Genomic DNA, 23,105 nt, shown 5'->3' on the forward strand with positions numbered 1-23,105 from the left:
TTTATGTCTATCATTTTCCTTGTTTGTGTTTTATTTAAGTTTTTTTTTTTTTAAAAAGCTTTGATGTATGTCATGGGTTTTTAATAACATGGTTTTTCACCATTTTTTTGAGACTCTGTTGGCCTATTGAGCTTAAACTTCCACTAGTTTGTCACGCCATGTAAACCATGTAAATACAGGGCGAGTCCAAAAAAAAATGGACAACAGATTTATGATTTAAATGGTTTATACATACTTTTTCTTAACAAAAACGCAATGTCCACAGATTTACATTAAACTTAGACAGTTTGAAGATTATGGTAGTAGAAAGCTTCCCTTTAAATTTTACTTACATGAGGTGCTGTAGTTTTTGAGAAATGAGTAAAAGTAATAATGTTCGTCTCAGTTTTAGCATGTAAAAACAGATTAACCAGTTATGCTATGGTTTTGGTATAATATCATAACTGGTTAAGTGGATTTTACACGCTAAAATAATTTTGGTCTCATGAGACCAAAATTATTTTATGAATTGTTTTACTCATTTCTCAAAAACTACACAACCTTAGTTAGTAATATTTGAAGGGAAGCTTCTCACTATCATTATCTTCAAACCCTGTAAGTTTAATGTAAATCTGTGGACATTTTGAAAAAGTACTGACACTCAAACAATGATGTGCATATTAACGACTAGCCTATTATTTTATATGACTCTTCCTCTGTGCTGTACCTAGATACAGTACATGTAGTATAATACAAGTGTAAGGCCACCAGGGCTAATCAACAACATTCTTTCCTGCTTATCTGAAAAAGAATGAAACTATTTGATAATTTCTAAAAGAAGTTATGCCTGTTTTACTGAAAGCATTCATGTTTGTCGCTATGTCCCTGGAATGACTGAATGTTATCATCTGAGTAAGCAAAGGGTATAGAAAATGTATTCATAAGTTGTTTTGTTAAAGTATTCTGTGGACTTCTTTCAAAGTGAGTACCTTGATTAATATAGACATAACTCCTCATAGGAATGATCAATTTCGTTCATTATTTTACTCTAATAGGCAGGAGAGAGTGCTTTTGATTGTTTTGAAAAACATCGCCAATCCCAGTCAACTTCTGAAAAACATCGCCAATCCCAGTCAACTTCTTTTTGACTCGCCCAGTATTTGGTCATATAAAGTGTACATACTGTTCTTTGACAAATTGTCAATGCGACAATACTCCAGAAGAAAAAGTTTCTCTGAATTACATTAAAAGTCTGGAAAATATTGTAATATTGATTTATAGCATTGTTCAAATTGGATTGCAACACACGTACATGTAATGAAAATAAGAATGTATCTGAAAGGATGAATGATAACATTGATTTCAAAATATGCCAATATGTGACCCATTTTCGGGGAAAATGAAATTCTCACCTGAACACACATTTTGTTGCAATCATTTTTCACTTGGCAAAGACATTTTATTTGATTTTCTGCTAAACAGCTTTAAAGGCACGGACACCTTTGGCAATTGTCAAAGACCAGTCTTCTCCCTTGGTGTATCACAACCTATGCATAAAAAACAAACCTTTGAAAATTTGAACTCAATTGGTCGTCGAAGTTGCGAGATGGTAAGTCAATGAAAAAACACTCTTGTCACACGAAGACGCTTGATTTCGGAACCTCAAATGAGGTCTCGAAATCCAATTCATTGAAAATTACTTCTTTCTCAAAAGCTACTTTACTTCAGAGGGAGCTGCTTCTCACAACATTTTATACTATCAGTAACTCTCCATTGCTTGTTACCAAGTAGGTTTTATGCACAAATTTATTTTGAGTAATTACCAATTAGGCCTTTAGTGTCCACTGCCTTTAACAAAGAAAAACATTATGGGGACCTTGGTTCCATTGTCTAAAAGTCCCCACAGCTGTGTGTTTAGTATGCACATATACCACTGCAAATAGAATAGCCTGGTCTTACTCTGATAATGTAGGTGCAAAAAATGCTCCGTTAGCTATGTATTCACATTTATACAGACTTGCGATACAAAACTGCAGTTTTTTTTGTAAGTAATTAAAAACTAATTAATTACAAAAAAAATGCATTGTTTCAGTTAATTAAAAACTGGTAAATCAAAATCATTTTTTTTTAAATGTAATTAATTTATGGAAATCTTTTACCACTATCTTCTTGATTTTTAAGTGCATCCGCCACCCCGGCGCCCCACGATACGGGTGTACACGCCCCCACCCCTCAATTAAGAGCGTGTGGCATTGTTTTACCTCCATTGTTTAACATACAATGGTGGGTGGAGCCAAAAGTAGCACGTGGTGTGTGCACGGAAAATCCGTAGCGTGTTGTTATTACTGTTTGGGTCATCGTTTGACAAGACCGGTCGATCGTGGCGCCCCATTAATATTGTACATAATAATTGTAGGACAGCGCTCTAGTAGAGAGATATAGACAGAGCACAGCTTGATGATTACGTTTTGAATGTGATTGATTGAGAACTATGGAAAATCATTGCAAGTACTAAGATGGAGCTGCATTGCTACTAAAGTTAAAGACACCGCAGGTATGTTGTTTTCTCGATCGTTACTTATTAGTTGATATAGTGTCTGACTAATAAAAGTTTTGAAACGCTGTATGTATCAATACATCGTAGCGTCATACGTTATCGACCCTCATATGTTTTCGGTCCCCGACTTTGATTCCCGTTTACCGCGAGATTGTGCAAGCTGCACCGGTGACAGAAGCTATGCAGTTTACTCACAGTCTGTATTTTCATCAGGCTTAATCATGCTGAGAAAAAAGTTTCCTGTCGTTGGTTATGCTCAAACATTTATAAAATGATTGGTTTTTGGTACTAATCACTAGTGTAGTGCATTATTATGCCAACATTCAAACATGATTCAAATGAGTCAAAGAAACATCATCCAACCTCGAAAGTTCAAAACAAAATTACTATCTGCTAGATTGAGTTTCATTCTGCTTAAGTCACTAGATGGATCACGTGAGGTGGTTACTATTTGGGATTCTATGGTGTGCAAATGTGGGGAAAATATTAAAATATTTTAAGTGAAAATGACAATTTATTTTTTGGATTTACTACATACTGTAATAAATTCTGATAAGCGTAATACATATTAAGTCTACATTAAAGAGAAAATATCATAGATTGGTTTCTTATCTCCTAAAACCAAACATTACTGGTCTGAAATGGGGGTAAACAGATTGTTATGAAGTGTGAGTGCATCAAGGGGGGGGGGGGGGGTGGGGTGTTTTACTTTCATGCCTTATGATATCTCTGGGTTCTAATATAGTAGCCATAATGCCTTAAGTAGGACAAAAATGTAACTAAATTTGTTAAGTAGTAATTGAATAATATTTTTGATTTATTTTGCACGCCATACTAGCTTCTGAGTATTCAACAAAATACCAACCAATGAAAGGTGTGAAAACATAATATGACGTTGCTCCAATGTCTTGCATGCATTAAGCACTTTTAATGGCGGACTGTCTCTCGCAACATAAAACCAAAACTTTAAAAATTTCAACACACCATGAAGTGTAAGTGTTATTGTTAAAAAATTGGATAGATGATTTGAAGGAAAAAAAAAAAAAGTTTTTATCGTGAAAAATTTTCCTGTTATCCTACTGAAAACACATGACACCAGGATAATAGCAAGGACAGAGAGAGGCCAAGGACGGTCAGCCCTATAGTCACAGACTCTTTTGCTTTCGTTTGTACGTGTAAACATCATGGAGGAATTCAGGGTGTAAACATGGAGGAAGATTAGTGTCAAAAGACAAGAACCGTACATACATATTCGTGGAGTCCAGTGTATTAGTTTAAAGGCAGTGGACACTCTTGGTAATTACTCAAAATAATTATTAGCATAAAACTTCTCTTGGTAATGAGTAAAGGGGAGAGGTTGATGGTATAAAACATTGTGAGAAACGGCTCCCTCTGAAGTGACATATAGTTTTTCGAGAAAGAAGTATTTTTCCACAAATTTGATTTTGAGACCTCAAGTTTAGAATTTGAGGTCTCGAAATCAACCATCTAAAAAGTAAAAGCACACAACTTCGTGTGACAAGGGTGTTTTTTCTTTCATTATTATCTCGCAACTTCGACGACCGATTGAGCTAAAATTTTCACAGGTTTGTTATTTTATGTATATATGTTGAGATACACCAAGTGAGAAGACTGGTCTTTGACAATTACCAATAGTGTCCACTAAATTTAACCATATTTACCTTTGGGGGTTTACAGGTTGAAACTAGCTGTGTGTTAGTGTATGGTTAATTTGTTGTAAGTTGTTGCTGTTTTACATTGTATTTTCTAAAGTAACAATACATTTATTTAAGTTTTAATGTACATAACATGCCTACAGAGTAATTCAGCGATCATAGAGTGGTTCGCTAGGTTTTTGATGCATGTAAAAAAACCTTGGCCCTCAGCTAGCCCAGACCTTAGTTGCGATAACGTTAACCCCCATGATTTCAAAGGAGGGTTTAAGCAGGTTTTTTTGCCAAAAAAGAGTTTTTTTCCATCCAACTCAAACAATTTCGACTTGTCACTAGATGGATAACTTTCCGTATGGCGCCAACACTTTTCCACTAATTTTTACATAAAGGGATATCTCATTGAGGTAAATTAGGTACTATATTATTTCATATCGAATGAAAAAGTGGTGGCGCCATACGGAAACTTTTCCCACTAGATTTGCCCCATTTTTACCACGTTCGAAAATCATGACACAAATTCTAAGAACACGAGCTGTGATCCTCAATGTCTAATGAATCTTTTCATAACACTCAAAACACCACTGAGGAAATCCTTTGAAGAAAAAGGACAAAAACTTACCAGAGCCCAAACCCTAGCCCACCCCAAACCCTATAGCCGTCAGACCTGACAGCTTTGAGGTGAGGGACTAGAGTGTGACCTAGGTCACACTCTAGTCTCTCACCTCAAATCCTAGCCAGGAATCAGCTAACTTAAATCCACGCCCCAGCCAAAACCTAGCCACCAGATCAAACCCTCCTACCCCAAACCCTACCCCCACCAAAAAAAAAACCCACACCAACCCACAGCTCAAACCATTGCCCCCACCCAAACCTAGACCTAGCCCCCCCCCCCCCCACAACCACAAACCCTAGCCAACATCCCAAACCCTCTAGATAACAGTCTTACTACATCAATGCTTTTAAAACAAAGTGTCTGGAGTGGCATGAATGGGGTTTAAGTCTGCTTGGTGTTCCTGGTTTGATTGGCTGCATACATCTCGTACATCAAGAACGTAGCTCAACTTGCAGGTTAGATACTGGATTTGAAGCGCCTGAGCCTTGATTGACGAATATATTAGCCTAACACTATAGATATAAGAAGCCACTTATTAGAGCTAGCAGCAAATAAATAGTTGGTAACCTGTAGGGACATACAAGAGCTGGATAAGCCCTGCATTGGATTTGACTGGGGAAAAAATAAAAAAATAAAACAACAAAACAAATAACAATAAAAAAAAAAAGGGGAAAAAAAGTAGAACCAAGTAGCTCATGCGAGGGGAAGCATTATGTCAAAACCACAAGGGGCTTTGTTTGGGTTGGCCTTCACAAATTATTTCACATAAAACTCTGTGATCCAGATTTGAATTAATACCCCCGAGGTGAAAGTTCCAGGTGAGACAACACAATCAATAAACAATATTACTGCAGTACAACTTGCTTTAAAAAAAAGTAAATGGATTAAATACTTCTAGTGACCTGCTGTGCTACTGGGAGTATTTATCCCAAACCCCAAGAATACCCCATTGTCGTGAACTTCTTTTGTGTACGGTATTTGGGCACTGTACACCCAAGAGATTGCTTCAATACTTTAGGACTGTTTTGTATACGTTGCCGTGCAGATTTGTTATGCTTGCTTTGATTTATAACCCAATCTGGCATTATTGACATAGTCAGGTACAGGTGTCCCCCAGGCGGGTCACGCACAGCTCTGGCCCGCTGGTTGGCCTGTTTCACTGCATGAACTTGATGCTAGTGGGATCGTCAACAGCACTTTTTGGGGGTGTAGGCCGACTGTACACAAATCTCTCTAGAGCAAGCTACCATGTATAATATATACAGGCTGCTTCATTCTGCTGTGTGGTGTGGAGACCAAAGAAGCATTGGTATGAGCGAGAGACTTACTGCAAACAACAAAGGTCTATCCAAATTAATTACTAGATCAAAAAGACATAGATTTAAAAATGCTTCTCGAAGAACAAAAAATTGTCATTAAATTTGAACGTCAATAAATGCTTTAAAAATCAATCCAATAACCTTGTTTTTCTGTTTTGTTGCAGATATAGTATAAAGCCACAAAGCTTACCAAGTCTTCAAGCCAGAAGAATTAACACACATCAAGATGGGGGACACATTGGAGTCGATCCCAGTCATTGACTTCAGTGTTTACAGTCTCTCGGAGGGAAAACCAGATCTTAAAAGTACCGCCTTCCAAACCCTTGTGGACAACATCAACAAAGCTTTGAGGACCATAGGCTTCTTCTATGTCGTCAATACAGGTTTTCCACAAGAAAAGGTAAGTATGAGGTGGGGTTGTTGTAGAAGGCGTGTATGTTTCGTTTTGGAAAGGGCAAGGGCACCAAAGCATTTTCTTCTTAGTAAAGGGCACCCTAATGAGGAAACTGTAAATTTCTACTGGGGCATTTTAAGGGCACCAAGGCAATGACCATGGGGCATGGAGGCAATTGCCTTTGTTGCCTCCAGGAAGTAGCAGGCCTGAGGAAGTTTGGTCGACTGGGTGGGCAGTCCTCTCTTAAAGGTTGATCAGGGTGGAGCAGGATTAATAAGTAATTAAAGCATTCCTGGCACCAATTAACTAGGCCTACTACTTTATAGCCATGATGCAGTTTGGAATGCGATCGTGGCGTTACATGCTCCCGGTGTGCCAGGACCCAATTTTATAATGCATGTATAGTGGCACAAAAAATTGTTTAGCACAAAAAAGTATTGAAGAGCAGAAACTGATTACCAGCCAAATTTTAATCAAATTTGAAATGTTGTGAACTTGTGGCTGGTGCCTGACTTATTTTTAAATAGTAAATAAATTTTGTAAGCAGTAGATGAATCAATGGGCCCTGTTGTTCACAGTGAAAGATTTTTTAATCTTGGAAGTAAAACTAGCCAGGAAGGTCACGTGATTGTTCGTACCACTTTTTGGTTAGAACAATCACGTGACCTTCGTTTTTGTTTTAAAATGCTCAAAAACGGCTAAATTTTTTAGGGACTGTTCTTCTTCATTTCTGGAAGACCGTTGAAGTCATATCTTAGTCTATTGTGTAGCCCAAAAAGCCCAATTCGGCAGGTGTGTCCCTTTAAGAGATTGATGAAAAACTGACCAAACTTTTAGTTAAATTCTGGTAAAATTTATGGATGAGAATGAGAGTTGTTCTTTCTGACATCTGTAAATGTCTGACACTGACAAATGACTGAAGTGACAAATCTTTTGAAATAACCCTCAAGACGAATCGTAAATTTGGTTTTATCAAATTAATTCCTAAATACCTCGGGCAGTTTCCAGTCTCTGATTGGTCAAAACCTGATCACATTGGGATGTATTAACGGATGATAAAGGACCGACTGTGGAAAATAGCGAATAAGTTGCTGAAAATGAAATGTGCATGTCTTTGGTGTAACAGGTTCAATTTTTGATTATCAGAAGTGAGCAGAGATTTGGCAAATTTAAGAACTACATGTAGGTGTTTACGCCTTTCATTCAACGATTCAAGTCTAAAAAAAATTCAAGTGATCAAGATAACACAAAATATTCGGATAAGCAATAATACGCAAAGCCCTTTTTTGAACTTGTTCAATATTATTAGCTTGTATTTCAGTGATTCCCGATGACCACACAGCAACACCGGATTTGAGTAATGGGCGAATGTATAGTTTATAAATAACAATGAGGTCATTGGCTTGAACTTGATTTTTCTTTAATTTACTTAGTATGTAAAGTCGTCGTGAAGCCATACTGACAATCTGTTGAACTTGTTGGTCCCATTTGAGATTACTTTGAATGGTAATTCCAAGAAGCTTCAGTGATGAGACAGCTTCAAGTTGCACACCATTGACATGCAGCTGAATGGATGAAACCGGATGTCTAAGAAAAGAAATCTGCATTACCTTACATTTGGAAGGATTCAGTTTCATATCATTAACATCACACCAATGCACAAGTGCGCGCGTATAAACTCATTTGTCCATGGTCTTGTTATACTCAGACTTCCTCCAAAAAACAAACACAACTCTTTTTCATGAGGTTTTGTGACTAAATGCCACAGCAAAAATTTTATTTTGAAACATTTTTGTGAACCAATGTCACCGCCAAAACATGTCAATAAATGTAAAATGTACACCGGATACCAACTTGACCTGGGCATACCGGTAAAAAATTTAGCTGGGCACACATGACCCAGATGGGCACCTTGGCCCGTACCAAATGGGCACACTTGTAAAAACCAATAGGCCTTTAGCCACTGGGCTGCAGTCCCAGCACCATGTATAATATGTGCACATTAGCACAGGGCACCTTGGCCCCCAATCACTTTAACAAAGCCAAATATTAACATTAAAACTTTACCATTATTGGGCATGTACAATGCATGAACGCATGCACTTGCTTTATGATAAAAAACCTGAATTATCAAAAGCCAACTTATGTGACATAATACAGTAACAATGTTATCACCTAGGGGACAGGAACATTCCACCGTGTAAAGCATGTGGAATAATAGCACCCAGTGTAAAAGCCGGGTGCTGTTACCGAGTCCGAACTTCACAATTACTGTTTAAAATGTAACATTTTATACTGTACATTGCCCCCACCAATAAACATGATTGCCTTGTTATGTTGACGGAGTGTACCCCAAACCAAAAAAACGCCACACGCGCTAAGCGCGGCCACAGGGAAAAACCAGGCAACATAACAAAAGATACTGCTACACCTTAAAGAAAAGACTGTATGCATGCTAATATACCTGCACGAAAGTGCTGATTCACGGTATTCGACAAATGAATGCCATCATACCTGTACTAAGAATTTAATCCTGACCTTTGAAATGTATGATGTTGCACATGTGCACCAAGTTTTTGACATTGTGAATTAGCCCAGTGGTTCAAATAGCGCATTTGGCGCTCCATAGCTCTTTGAGACCTAGCCCCAAAATAAAACAGTCTGGGTAAAATGTCAGACCAAACAATGACAGCAGATGGATAATGATCTTTGCAAAGCTGTAAACTATTAGTTATTTCCTGACGAATACAAAACTGGTCAATAACTGCCAAGTCATTCGTGCCCAGATGAATCAAAATCATGGCAGGGGGCGGACCATGCATCTGTTTCAAAAGGGGTTGCAGATCCCTTAAGCGTGCACCACTTTTGCCGTTCCATTTGACCATTTGGGACGTGTTTAAATAAACTGGGGTGATGAAAAACAGAGAGCTTGATCTGCTTTGTAATGAGACGCCTATATGGGCCCTGCAGAGAAGACCAACGGGATAGTAGCCGGCTACGCAACACCAAAAACCCTTTGGAAAAGGTGACGTAGTTTGGCCCCAAGCTTGCTATCTCATGCCAACATAATGTTGAGCTTCTCTACAAGTACCAAACAATTAACATTGATTTGAAGAAAAACAATTATTAAAATTAATAATGCCAATAACGAAAATAGTTTTACTGCACCAATCCTGTATGGGAGAAAAAGGCAAAAATTGTTTTGGTTGAAGGGAAAAGAACGTCCTTTTTGGACACACTAAAAACAGGCAATAAGAAAGTAGCATACAGAAGGAATAAATAACAACCTATAGCATAGTTTACCATCCTAGCTAAACGATTACCTTTGGAGGTACACATTAGCAAAGCACTGCGAGGTGAGAAACCCCTTCTACCAATTACCAACAACCAGCGCAAATTTATTAGCTCTGACCAAACCATTCCACCAGGAGGTTGCCAAGTTAATTAAACTAACCTTCCCACAGCAATGACCCTCGCTGACCTTATAGAAAGTTGTGGTTGTTGGAATTGGTTGCAATTGGGGGCTGCCAACACAACCATTCTACCCACCCTTGGTAGGCCTATAAATAGTATTTTAATGTTATAATAATCGAGACGTGGAGAAAATAACTACAGCCAGAAAAGCCCAGGCTCAAACTGGATAAAAATTCATGAGCCGAGTAACAATAGTCCAGGCTTACACTGGCAAATAATTTAACCTCAAGCCAATAAATAATAAAGAAAATTGTAAAAAAAATTTGCACTACATGTGCATCCTCTGACAGGCTGTGACAGAATGACATGAGGTTTTCTCTAGAGCCCGCCAAAATTGTATGCTCCTGATAAAAGAAGTACCCTAATTGGTTGCCCTTAAAACTTCCAACTATTGGCCATTGAGTGCCTTCCTGATTGGTCAAAAAGGAAGTCAATGATTGGCTGTTCGGCTGAAACCCCTAAACCTCATTTTGTCACAAAATTTACAATGGACTTTCATGTACGAAATTGTGCCTAGAGCTTGCTTATTACTGATTGGCCAATAGTGTCATGCCCTAAATCAATATTAATGCATATTCAGATCAACCAACCACAAACCCTGTGTGGTGACCTATTTATCAATAAAGTCAAAACATTATAATGTATAACATTTGCACTGGCTTATTGTACACATGTAAACAATGTGACCTATAAAAAATCCATAAACTGTACTCAGAGTTATAAAGCATTTGATCCTTAAGGGATAAAATGTGTTAACAGGGACATGCTACAGTGATGCTGAGCTCATGCACGCGTTTTAACGCACAAAGAACAGCTATCGTCTATTCATTTGCCTCCTTTGACCCCAGTGAGAGTCACTGGTCTCAAAGTCAGTAATGTGATTAACGTACGAAACAGACAGGAACCATCAAAAGCTAAAATATGGCCCCTGAACATGTCTGGAAGTATTGCAGAGAGGAAAGTCACACAATTTGGAAAATATTAGTGGTTTATTTCGTTAAAAAGCTATTTATTAATGGGAATAAAAGTGTTCGGACCCAGTCTTCACTGCTTGGTAAAGACCTGGGTTGGTGACTGGCGCTGTTAACGACCCTCGTCTTTGGCTCAATCCGTTAACAGCACCAACCACCAACCCAGTTATTACCACTCAGTGAAGGCCGGGTCCTTGCACTGTTATTCCCTATCTATATTACTAAGCTTACCAGCACATGTACAAATTACAGCTTTTTGAATTTGTTTTTGGGGAACCCAGGCCCACAAGCCATTATGGCCAAATTTCATAGAGCTATTTTAGCAGAAAATATTGCTCTAAAAACACTTTCTGCTAAGCTGAAATGAGCAGGACACTAGTCACAAATTGTACATGTGACATGGTATTTTGGCTGGCAACCCTGTTCTGGTAAACATTGTGTTAAGCTATAATTGTGCTTTTAGCATCTGTATGAAATTGGGCCAAGGAATTGTCACATTATTCTTCAAGTTGCATCCTTGTCCAGAAAAATATGTATTATAATAATAACTCATTCAAGCAATATGTATGTTTTTTAAAGGTCCAGCAGATGTGGAACGTATCAAAGGAGTTCTTTCATCTTCCAGCCAGTGTGAAAGACAAATACCCCAGGAATCCTAAGGAAAATCATGGATATGTGCGAATGGAACGAGAAAAGTTAGAGAGTACAAATAAATTTTAAATATTTTTATTGTAAATCACGCTCCATGTCATTACCGATAGTGCACTGAGTTCTTTTAACAATTGGACCCTTTAGGTACAGAAAAAAAAAAAAAAAGTTCACAGATTTACAAATAATTTACAGGGTTTACAGAAGGTAATGGCGAAAGACTTCTCTTGAAATATTAGTCCATGAAATGCTTTACTTTTTGAGAAAACGGTAAAACAATATAAATTCTCGTTAACGAGAATTACGGATTTGTTGTAAACACATGTCATGACACGGTGAAACGCGCGAAAACAGGAGTGGGTTTTCCCGTTATTTTCTCCCGACTCCGATGTCCGATTGACCCTAAATTTCCACAGGATTGTTATTTTATATATAAGTTGTGATACATGAAGTGTGGGACTTGGACAATACTGTTTACCGAAAGTGTATAATGGCTTTAACGTGTATTACACAACAGAACACACAGGACCATCGGCTTTACGTCCCATCCAAAGGACGTAGACATAATAGTTAAGTGTTGCTTAAAAGGACACATAAGTGTCACAACCAGGACTCAAACCCATTGAGCCGTTGACCCTTTGAGTTTAAATTAAAGACAAACACACTGCATATACATGTAGGTATGCTAAATAATAAATGGAATACCTTATCTTTGACTTGATTTACCTCTGCCAAATCAGTAGCGGGAAACAACTATAGTTTTTACTGACTGTGGTCCTGAATGATTTTAGTTAGAAATTAAAATGTGTGGAAGGACAGCAGCTTTTGTACTGTCAAAGGGCCCTTGTAAAATCTTATTTAACAATTACTACATTTTGCCAGAGGTCCGAACCTACCATAAAATCTTTCAAAGGAATTCTTTCAGAGGAATGTTAATTGTTATGCAATTCTTTAATTTTTTTTTCAGTCTTAATCCAGACCGACCCCACGGTGACCTTAAGGAATTGTTCAACTACCATCCAATGACTGCTAATGAGAATAATGTAAGTAAACTTCATCTTCTGTTATTCTTAGTTTCTAATATAGCATTTTGGCGCTCCATGTGTTACATGGTGTAACCCCCCCCCCCCAATTCACACACAACAAGTGGGTATACGATTGCAAGCATCATGGACCTCTTATTGTATTTTCGCTTTTTTGCTTTTTTTTTACACGTTTACTGTGGACGTTTCCCAAACCATGGACCCTATTGTCCTCTTTTGCTATAGGTCCCCGGTTAGAATGTGTATACCTACTTACACACACACATTTTGTCTTCAATGTGTTCTGTGAATATCAGGAATTTAATCTCTATGGTTTTGATTTTCATTGTTATTATGATTATCTCTGACCTAGGTTTAGGAGTCAGTACATTGTCATGTCTCTTGTTTGTCCGCTCTTTGGGCCCTCGCTTTGATAAGAATGGATTGAGTTATAAACAAACTAAAAATAAATATATATTTTTTCGTTTGACCCTTTGTTTGACCCAGGATCTTCTGTGTATTTTCAATAGCCACGTTGCCTTCCAATTAGGTGCTTTGGGCTATAAAAAGTGTTTAAAATGAAATAAGTTGGAACAATATTTTATAAAAGCAAAATAGTAATGATTCACATAAATATCTCTTGAATTGTATGGTTTTTGTGTAATTTCATGACAAATGTGGTCCATATTTGGTAGAACCAAATTTGTTATGAACTGTAAGTTTTGCTGGTTGTACTTCCAGCGACATATAATGTTTTTCAATAATTTACTAACAATTGCGACACACTTTTTTCTGCTAATGCATGCAAACAACTCTTCAAAACAATAAAGAGCAATTCCAAAGAAAAGTTTTGAGAGATTTCAAGGCAATGTACCTATAGTCATTTAGTGGGCAGTCAGCCCCAAAAACATCCCAGCTTCAAGCAGGTCACTACAAAGAGTGTCCTTTTTTTCAAAGAGCTCTGAATTTGACCCAGTCCTCTCTGCACAGCTCTCTCACCAAAAATTTGTAACTGATATTATAGTAATTTAATATTGCTGTAATCTAATGTAAAGGAACAAGGTTTTTAAAAGAATTTTTCAAAAATAAACCCTTAAAGTTGACTTGGTTTTCTGTGCACTTTTACCTATCATCAGTGGCCCAAAGACTCTGAATGTCCCGGCTTCAAGCAGGTCTTAACAGACTTCTGGGATCCTTGCCTGGTTCTGCATGAGCGAATCCTAGAGGTCATGGGTCATGCTCTCCAGCTTCAGGTCAGTACACAGCCGCGAGGCAGCTCCCTGCGTTTTAAAACAACTAAGTACGACAGTTGGCGTGTTATGGCCTAGCGGTTAAGAGCACCGGATTGAAGCTCTGGTATTTGATCAGCGGAGTGTGGGTTCAAGTCCCGGTAGTGACACTTGTGTCCTTATGAAACAAGACACTTCGTAAAAGTTGGGGGTAGTGCATTCTGCTCTACCAGCCAGGCATCTGATGGATGATACCCAAGCCTCATCTTTATGGGCTGTAAAGTGGTCAACCCTGTTCCAGCCCCAAGAGAAGTGGCAGCGGTCCCTGGGAAAATAGTTGATTTGTAGCCCACACCTTAAAGCCATTGGACACTTTCAGTAAACAGTATTGTCCAAGGCCCACACTTTGTTTATCACAACTTATATATAAAATAACAAACCTGTGAAAATTTAGGCTCAATTGGTCATCGGAGTCAGGAGAAAATAACGTAAAAACCCACCCTTGTTTCCGCATGTTTCGCCATGTCATGACATGTGTTTAAAATATATACGTAATTCTCGATATCGAGAATTGATATTGTTTTAATGTTTTCTCAAAAAGTAAAGCATCTCATGGAATAATATTTCAAGAGAAGTCTTTCACCATTACCTTCTGCAAACCCTGTAAGTTATTTGTAAATCTGTGAACTTTTAATTTTGTTTCTGTTCCGAAAGTGTCCAATGGCTTTAAAGTGGCCTTCAGGCCTTGCGTGTCTGGCGACTTGCATTCATTTTTTGTTTTAATTGATTAAGTTTCCTCCGCCTGTGAATGTGCCGCATTATGTTGAGTAACTTCCCTGCTCATTTGTAACCAACTACAGCAGCAGGTCCTGAAATTCCTTATTTGATTTCATTTTTTTTTTATAACTCCGATTGTGAAAATGATTATTGTATGGGAATGATAATAATGTGTTTCATTTGTTAGGAATTTGGTAGCCCTAGACGCCTCAAAAAGTGCCTGTGGCTAACAATTCCAACTCCAGACGGTAGTTTGGTATTTGTATTTTGTATTTTTCCACTGTAAATTTGTTTTTTTTTACGGTTAGATGATTCACCTGTTAAATGTGGACACTAATAGTAGAAGCGTTTTCGTAAAGCGCCAAAGCTTATTAGTCGGAGTGCAGCAGACCAAAGGTTAAAAAATGTGTACTTTCAGATTCGGTGATTTGTGCTATCAAAGCCTTTGTCATGAAATGACAATGGTTGGAAAGATGTTTAAAAGGCAGAATAATGATTCAGACAAAAATCTTCTGAAATTGTGTAGTTTTCCTTAAATTTTGTGAACTAACACGGTCTGGCATTATGTGGTGTCAACAATTTGGTTCTAGTAAACCGTAGTTAATTTGGCACACAGTCACAGTATGTCATGAGAAAGGCATTTGGTTATAGGATCATCGCAGATTTGAATTTTGAAAAAGAAATTGGTAGAGTAAAAAGCAAAGTTCAAAATGGCTGCCGGTGCTAATAGTAGCAGGCCTGGAATTAACCCATGGCACCCACAGCAATTGTTGTGGTGCCCTGTGCATTTAGCTGTGGTGCCCTTTGCAATTAGGTTCCAATACAAATTTTAAATACTCTGCCCTTACCAGAGGAAAACTTTTGTGCCCCTTCAAGAACGATATTCAAGGCCTGTAGTAGGCATCCTTAATTATATAACTCACATTTATATAAAGCGCCAAGATCATAAACTATAATGCTCTAAGCACTGGAAGCAGAAACATAATACTGAGATTTTTTTTTTAAAACAAAAATTAATATTCTTTATCCCGATGCAAATTTAACATCTATTATATCGTTGCGGTACCCGCTGCCAAAACATAGGATTCGAACTGCCTCTAGCTACCGGGCAACCTCGGTAGTCCAGTTGGTAAGACACTGCTCTAGAAATGCAAGGGTCGTGGGTTCGAATCCCACCCGAGTAACATGCCTGGGATATTTTTTCACAGGACTCGGGGAAAGTACTGAGTATACAGTGCTAACACACATCGGTGTATGGGTAAAAACCAAAAATTAATATTCTTTATCCCGATGCAAATTTAACATCAATTAATACTGTTATTTGCGTCTGTAGACCTTCTGAAATGGCTATGATTTCTTGAGTGAATTGATAGTGACGATTGTACTGCTCTTTACAGGATCCATTGTTATTTGCAAAGCACCACTCTAAAGCTTTCGAGAATAGTGGCACAACGCTTCGCACCCTGTACTATCCTGCCCTCGTTGATGTCAGTCCCAAGGAGCAACAGGTTCGCTGCGGGGAACACTCAGATTATGGAGGGATCACGCTACTATTCCAGGAACGGCCGGGACTGGAGGTAAATCAGTTTACACATCCTCACATTCTGTATGGTATTTTTTGTCTTTTTCACTGTGCACATAATGATAATAATGACAACACTTGGATCGTATTTTGTGCTTTAATTATAACAATAAATATTAATAATACCAAAACTTATATAGCACCCTAATCGTGTAGACACGCTCTAGGGCGCTGAACATGGAAATATGGACAAATTAAAAAATAAGAAAATATGGAATTATAGCAACGGGAGTAAAAAATCTTTAAAACATTCAACCAGTTAGTAAACAAACTACAACGCTAGGGGCTTGTCAAAGTGCTCAGTGCTACATATTGAAGTATGAGACCTAATCCTTTATACAGCATAATGGACCGGTTATAAGGTACTTTGGCGCAGTATGCTGCCGATCAAACCAGGAACACCAGGGTGAACCCCTTCTCTTTACGATAAGTGCACTGGGTTATTTTGCGTGCATTTATACACAACACATGAGACCAAAGGCTTTACGTTCCAATCCCATGGTCATTGCGTCCCATCCCGTGGTCATTGCCTTGGTGCCCTTGAAATGTTCAAACAGAAATTTACACTTTCCTCATAGGGTGCCCTTTATCAAAGAGAGAATATCTAGGTGCCCTTTCCCGTTCTTTGTTTAAGCATAAAGGCCAGTGGATCCATTGTGGTTTGTAAACCCGAGGGGGAAAATGGCACCCGAGGCAGAGCAGTAGTGTTCCACTGTTCTCAATGAGACATACAAAATGACATAATCAACCAAACATAGAAGCCATCTTGAATTATTAGTTTTTTGTTTGTTTTTTTCATTTTGTCTATTTCCTTCTAAAGGTGCGGAGCCGAGGAGGCAGCTATATTAAAGCACAGTTAGTGGAGAATGGAATTCTAGTGAATATCGGAGATCTGATGCAGAGGTGGACGGCTGACCAATACCTAGCTGTGGTGAGTGGTGATGGTGGTGGTGGTGATGGTGATGGGGAATGAACAGCTCTCTCACCTTCACCACACCTGACGAATTATCCCTAACCGAAAGCTTCCTCTACCCCAAATTTTCCAATCCCAGTTTTTTCAGCTTTCCTGAAAAGGTGGCCTATTTTTTTCAATTTTATTTTTTTCTATCTCGGTATTTCAAGAACTGCCTGATTTTGACATAAGACGTCCTTTATGGTTGCTTAGTTATACATTACATACTAATTATAAACGCTTATTTATTTCATACACACCAATTTATATGCTGTAGTCATGAAGGTGGGCTGTATTTTATATTTTATAATTTCTATTTTCTAATGGGCTTTTACAAACAAACGATATCTTTAAAATTGCAGAAGCACCGTGTTCTCTTGGAAGACGCCCCCGGGGATTGTGTCAAGCCTCGACAGTCCATCGCGTTCTTTGGGCATCCCAACTACGACTCGCTCATTGAATGCATCGACGGAAGCAACAAATATCCACCAATCAACAGCCTTGATTACATCAACATGAGGTTTGGATTGACATACTGATGTATCAATACACCAATCAAAATGGACCAAATGCATGATACATAAACAGGAGGTATGGTTTAACATATTGATTTCAAGCACCAATCAGAAGTGCCCATACATGAACATGAGGTATGGTTTAACATATTGATTTCAAGCACCAATCAGAAGTGCCCATACACGAACATGAGGTATGGTTTAACATAACTGATTTCAAGCACCAATCAGAAGTGCCCATACATGAACATGAGGTATGGTTTAACATATTGATTTCAAGCACCAATCAGAAGTGCCCATACACGAACATGAGGTATGGTTTAACATAACTGATTTCAAGCACCAATCAGAAGTGCCCATACATGAACATGGGGTATGGTTTAACTAACTGATTTCAAGCACCAATCAGAAGTGCCCATACATGAACATGAGGTTAGGTTTAACATAACTGATTTCAAGCACCAATCAGAAGTGCCCATACATGAACATGAGGTATGGTTTAACATAACTGATTTCAAGCACCAATCAGAAGTGCCCATACATGAACATGAGGTATGGTTTAACTAACTGATTTCAAGCACCAATCAGAAGTGCCCATACACGAACATGAGGTATGGTTTAACATAACTGATTTCAAGCACCAATCAGAAGTGCCCATACATGAACATGAGGTATGGTTTAACTAACTGATTTCAAGCACCAATCAGAAGTGGCCATACACGAACATGAGGTATGGTTTAACATAACTGATTTCAAGCACCAATCAGAAGTGCCCATACATGAACATGAGGTATGGTTTAACTAACTGATTTCAAGCACCAGTCAGAAGTGCCCATACATGAACATGAGGTATGGTTTAACATTACTGATTTCAAGCACCAATCAGAAGTGCCCATACATGAACATGAGGTATGGTTTAACATAACTGATTTCAAGCACCAATCAGACGGGACCATCTTTTGAAGATACATAAACATTAGGTATTGTTACATACTGATTTCAAGCACCAATCAGATGGGACCATCTTTAAAGATATAAATTCAGGAACTTTTTGTTTTTTGTTTTTTTCAGACAGGCCTGTCTTTAAAGATATAAAAACATGAGATATGGTTTAACATATTGGTTTCAAGCACCAAACAGACGGGACCATCTTTTGAAGATACATAAACATTAGGTATTGTTACGTACTGATTTCAAGCACCAATCAGATGGGACCATCTTTAAAGATATAAATTCAGGAACTTTTTGTTTTTTGTTTTTTTCAGACAGGCCTGTCTTTAAAGATATAAAAACATGAGATATGGTTTAACATATTGGTTTCAAGCACCAAACAGACGGGACCATCTTTTGAAGATACATAAACATTAGGTATTGTTACATACTGATTTCAAGCACCAATCAGATGGGACCATCTTTAAAGATATAAATTCAGGAACATTTTTTTTCTTCTTTTTCAGACAGGCCTGTCTTTAAAGATATAAAAACATGAGGTATGGTTTAACATATTGGTTTCAAGCACCAAACAGACAAGACTATCTTTTGAAGATACATAAACATTAGGTATTGTTACATACTGATTTCAAGCACCAATCAGATGGGACCATCTTTAAAGATATAAATTCAGGGACTTTTTTTCTTTTTTTTCAGACAGGCCTGTCTTTAAAGATATAAAAACATAAGGTATGGTTTAACATAATATTGGTTTCAAGCACCAATCAGACGTGCCCATTTTTAAAATACATTTGTGTTTTATTTTGGTGTATAACACCAACTACAACGAAGAATCTAAATGCATAAAAAGCATACGGTTTGAAGAAACATGTTCGTACAAATCTGATTCTACTTTTTTTCAGAAAGCCCTGGGTTCAGTCACATCACATTGTGTAAAGAATCTGGGCCAAAGTTCTTAAAGCCTTTAAACAGGTTACCAACCATTCCCTAAAGTTTACCGTGTTGTAACTGAAGCCCCCTTAAGTTTATGCTTAGCAAAATAAAATTGCGAAGCAATATTTTCTGCTGAACAGTTTTATGAAATTGGGCTTCATTTCTGCTTATCCACTAGACTTGGTTCAAGTTGCTTGCCTACTTTTATGCTACTGTAATATTTGTTTAAAGCCCTGATTTTTCACCTTGGATAAGCGAAAAGCCAAGTCTAAGGTCGACATTAAAACCTATAGACTTTAAAGGCTTTACTGATGTATTAAAGTGCCTTAAAAAATGTCTTGCCAAACCAGGCATTATTTCTTTCCTTCTATGATCTGATTTCTGATTGTGTTGAGTTTCTTTCGTTTTAGAAAAATCATGAAATAGCCTGAAAGCCAATAGCGATAGTTACATTTTAGGTCAGCCCTTATGCCCTCATGCCTGGCTACCTGCCATCTGCATTTAATTTGTTTGAAAAGTTACTAATCTTCTTTTACGCAATGCAGTGAGTTTAAAATTATTGGGTCTTTATATATACATTAACTCTTAGTATTTTTTACCAAACACTTGTTTGAAGAAGTAATTTAGTCTGGTTTGTAAAAATTTGTTTTAAAGCCTTTGATTTTTAGTCTTTACCTTATAACATTAGGTTTTCCTCCCAAATCTTTCTATATATCATATATGCTTAAATGAAGGATTCAGAAGGATGGAGGGCCGTTGAACCAAATGACAATTTCTTATCACTGGGCCAGCAGCCGATTTCACAAAAAACTAGGATTAATCCTAACTCAAGTTAGGACGAGTATTAACTCAGTCATCCTAACTTGGGATGGGTTTAATGAGTCCTATTGTCTTTGAAATGGAATTGAACTCAAACCAAGTCCTAAGATTAATGCTAAGTTAGGAGGTGTTTGGTGAAATCTACGGCAGGCATCCCAATCTTATTTTAGTCATGACAATTTGATTCGAACAAAGGAGTGGAGGCTATTGAATGAATGGCACACCTGTACGCAATAAGGCCTGGGTAGTAAGGATTTTAGTTAATGCTTTAAAAACTATGTTTTTTAATTATTTGTTCTACAGCAATAATGTATTTAAAAGCTTTCCTGTATTATGTAATAAAAAAAATATTCACAATTTTTTATTTTTTATCGTTTACAAACCTGCACATAAATAATCAATTATCAAATTATAATTTTATCAATGTATATTTTTTGTATGGGCTCTAACAAAGAACTAACTGGTTTGATATTGCCTGCTCAGATTAAAAATTTAAAAAAATTAAACTGAAATACGCAAATAGAAAGTCAGAGAAAAAAAGGTTTGTTTAAAGATTTATTGACAGTTTTTTTATTGAATTGTACATGAATGCAATGAATGCTAAAATCAACCAATTGTTAAACAAAAATACACAAGATAAGTGTTTGTTTTCTCTGAAATTCATGCAGGTGAACTATTGACCATGACATTTCCAAGCTACAGAACCTCTTTGCTGGGAGAAATGACATTGTAAAAAAATTCAATGATTTTATCTATGTATTTGTATTGGTGGTGTTTTTAGCAATTTTAAAATGTAAATTTTTGTTGCATGGTAATGGGTGTTTTCTTTGGCAATTATTATCTTTTGATATAACTTGTTTCCTCTTTTTAAGTATTTAAATGGTCTACAAAGATGAAATTGTTTGGAAATATGAAACAGTTTGGAAAATGTTAAGGCATCGCAGATGCAAACTTTATTTTAATAATACATCAGAAAAATTATATACCTGCTAATAATTAGGGCCCAATTTCATAGAGCTGCTTAAGCACATACGTAGCTGAGCACAACAAAATTGTGCTCACCAGAACAGAGTTACCAGCCAAAATACCATGTCGCAGGTACAATTTTTGACTGGTATCCTGCTCATTTCTGCTAAGCAGAAAATTTTGAATCAATATAATTATGAAATTAGGCCCTGTAACGCAGGTAAAATAATTTTTTTTTTTTTGGCAGAGTGCTTTCTTGCTTTCAAAGTGGAGTGAAACGCTTAGAAGATTACTACTGTTTTGGGGTGTTTTTTTTTGGCAGAGTGCTTTCTTGCTTTCAAAGTGTATGATGATTAAGAATCAAAATTATGTTATAATTGTATTTTTTATCCCACTGTTGTTGGAGGCAATGTTTTTAAGTGTTATTTTATAATGTTGAAAGCAATCAAAGCAGTTTCATATCATTTAATGCTTTACTAGGGCAAGACTCTTTGTTTTGTCTTATGGAGACCATTACTGTCACAAATAGCTGTAATCACTTCCTTAAAGGGAAGGTACACTATTGGTAACTGTCAAAGACCAGTATTCTCACTTGGTGTATCTCAACATAATATGCATAAAATAACAAACGTGTGAGAATTTGGGGCTAGAATGCTGGCATGTTAAATGGGGGTCACTGGTTCAAATCCTGCTCTGTGTAATTTGTCTTAGTTATACCCAAGATTAAAATATGAAATTTTTGTTCTGAAATTGTTATAACTGATGAAATATATTAAATGCATATAATAATGCAAATGAAAGTATAGATGGTGCTAAGGATACAGTTAATATCATGAATATAGCTATTATTCAAAAAGGAAAATTACTCGGCTAATTGATTGATTTCTGTAAAAATCATGGATTGGACCGATTTATGGGGCTAACACCATGTAGTCTAGTTTTCTTCCCCATGCGTACACAAGGACTCAACAACAAACAATCTGTAAAAAAACAAAGATGCACGGACAACACTTCGAACTGATTCAAACTTTTGCTCTTAATTTTCTCCTTGCACAAAGGGAGTGGTAATGTCTTTTCTTTATTGCACAAAGGGAGTGGTATAATGTCTTTTCTTTATACAAAATTGTGTTTAGAAGAGCGAAGCACTTGAGTGACAGGTCCGCCCTTTATTTACATAAAGAACAAATATTCAAAACTGCTACACTCTTGCTGTTGAAATAGCTAAAATATACAGGACATCGTACGACTTTGAAACAGTATGCTAACCGCCGCCCTTATGAATTATACTTCAGAAGAACACAGGAGTAGGAAAACAAAGATTAATTTTAAATGCTGAAAACCTGTGCCCCAAAACATTCAGCTCTACTCCATGATCTTTTCAATTATTCAATAGAAAAAAACACTGTTCACAATTTCTTCTCCAATTTAACTTTCCACTGTCACGCTTAATTACGTAATCATCTTGCACATGTATTACCTGTATTTCTAAGACAACTATTTCCTGCTATTCTGTGAAAGCTGGAAGTGCTCCAAAAAAGTAATCTTCCCAAACTTTAGGGGACCCTACATACGGGAAGAAAAGATATCAGAAGTTTATTTTTTATTCAAAATATTGGGGGCATACAAACTGTAATTCTTTTTTAAAACCCCGTTACTTCTTGAAATGTTTCTCAAAACGCTTTTACAAACGCTACTTACAAACGCAAGATAAGAAGTGGCGGCCCCCCCAAA

At 37.2% G+C, this 23,105-nt stretch overlaps 1 protein-coding gene across 6 annotated transcripts; it reads left to right on the forward strand.

Annotated features, from left to right (window-relative positions):
• Positions 1-2,356: 2,356 nt before the first annotated feature.
• LOC139939619 (uncharacterized) lies at positions 2,357-22,177 on the forward strand. Of its 6 annotated transcripts, none has more exons than XR_011786332.1 (9): positions 2,357-2,533; positions 6,306-6,541; positions 11,560-11,675; positions 12,596-12,671; positions 13,787-13,903; positions 16,054-16,233; positions 17,059-17,169; positions 17,553-18,495; positions 18,555-22,177. XR_011786332.1 is itself a non-coding variant. In XM_071935655.1 (8 exons), exons 2-8 carry the CDS (start codon positions 6,368-6,370, stop codon positions 17,727-17,729), a joined length of 951 nt encoding a protein of 316 aa, XP_071791756.1. In that variant the 5' UTR covers positions 2,357-2,533; positions 6,306-6,367; the 3' UTR covers positions 17,730-22,177. The 6 variants fall into 6 exon arrangements, 2 of the variants coding, with proteins under 2 accessions (XP_071791756.1, XP_071791757.1); XR_011786329.1 differs by having other exon boundaries at positions 17,553-18,376; positions 18,436-22,177; XR_011786330.1 differs by having other exon boundaries at positions 17,553-17,959; positions 18,019-22,177.
• The last annotated feature ends 928 nt before the right edge of the window (positions 22,178-23,105 follow it).

The sequence above is a fragment of the Asterias amurensis genome, chromosome 7 (genome assembly GCF_032118995.1).
Source record: "Asterias amurensis chromosome 7, ASM3211899v1".
In the NCBI taxonomy this organism is placed as follows: Eukaryota; Metazoa; Echinodermata; class Asteroidea; order Forcipulatida; family Asteriidae; genus Asterias; species Asterias amurensis.

Excerpts from the sequence above, each read along its gene's own strand:
- LOC139939619 (XM_071935655.1), top strand. The coding sequence starts at position 6,368 with ATGGGGGACACATTGGAGTCGATCCCAGTCATTGACTTCAGTGTTTAC. Across the intron at positions 13,904-16,053 it reads GTCATGCTCTCCAGCTTCAG|GATCCATTGTTATTTGCAAA; the intron begins GTCAGTACACAG and ends TGCTCTTTACAG. Across the intron at positions 17,170-17,552 it reads CTGACCAATACCTAGCTGTG|AAGCACCGTGTTCTCTTGGA; the intron begins GTGAGTGGTGAT and ends TTAAAATTGCAG.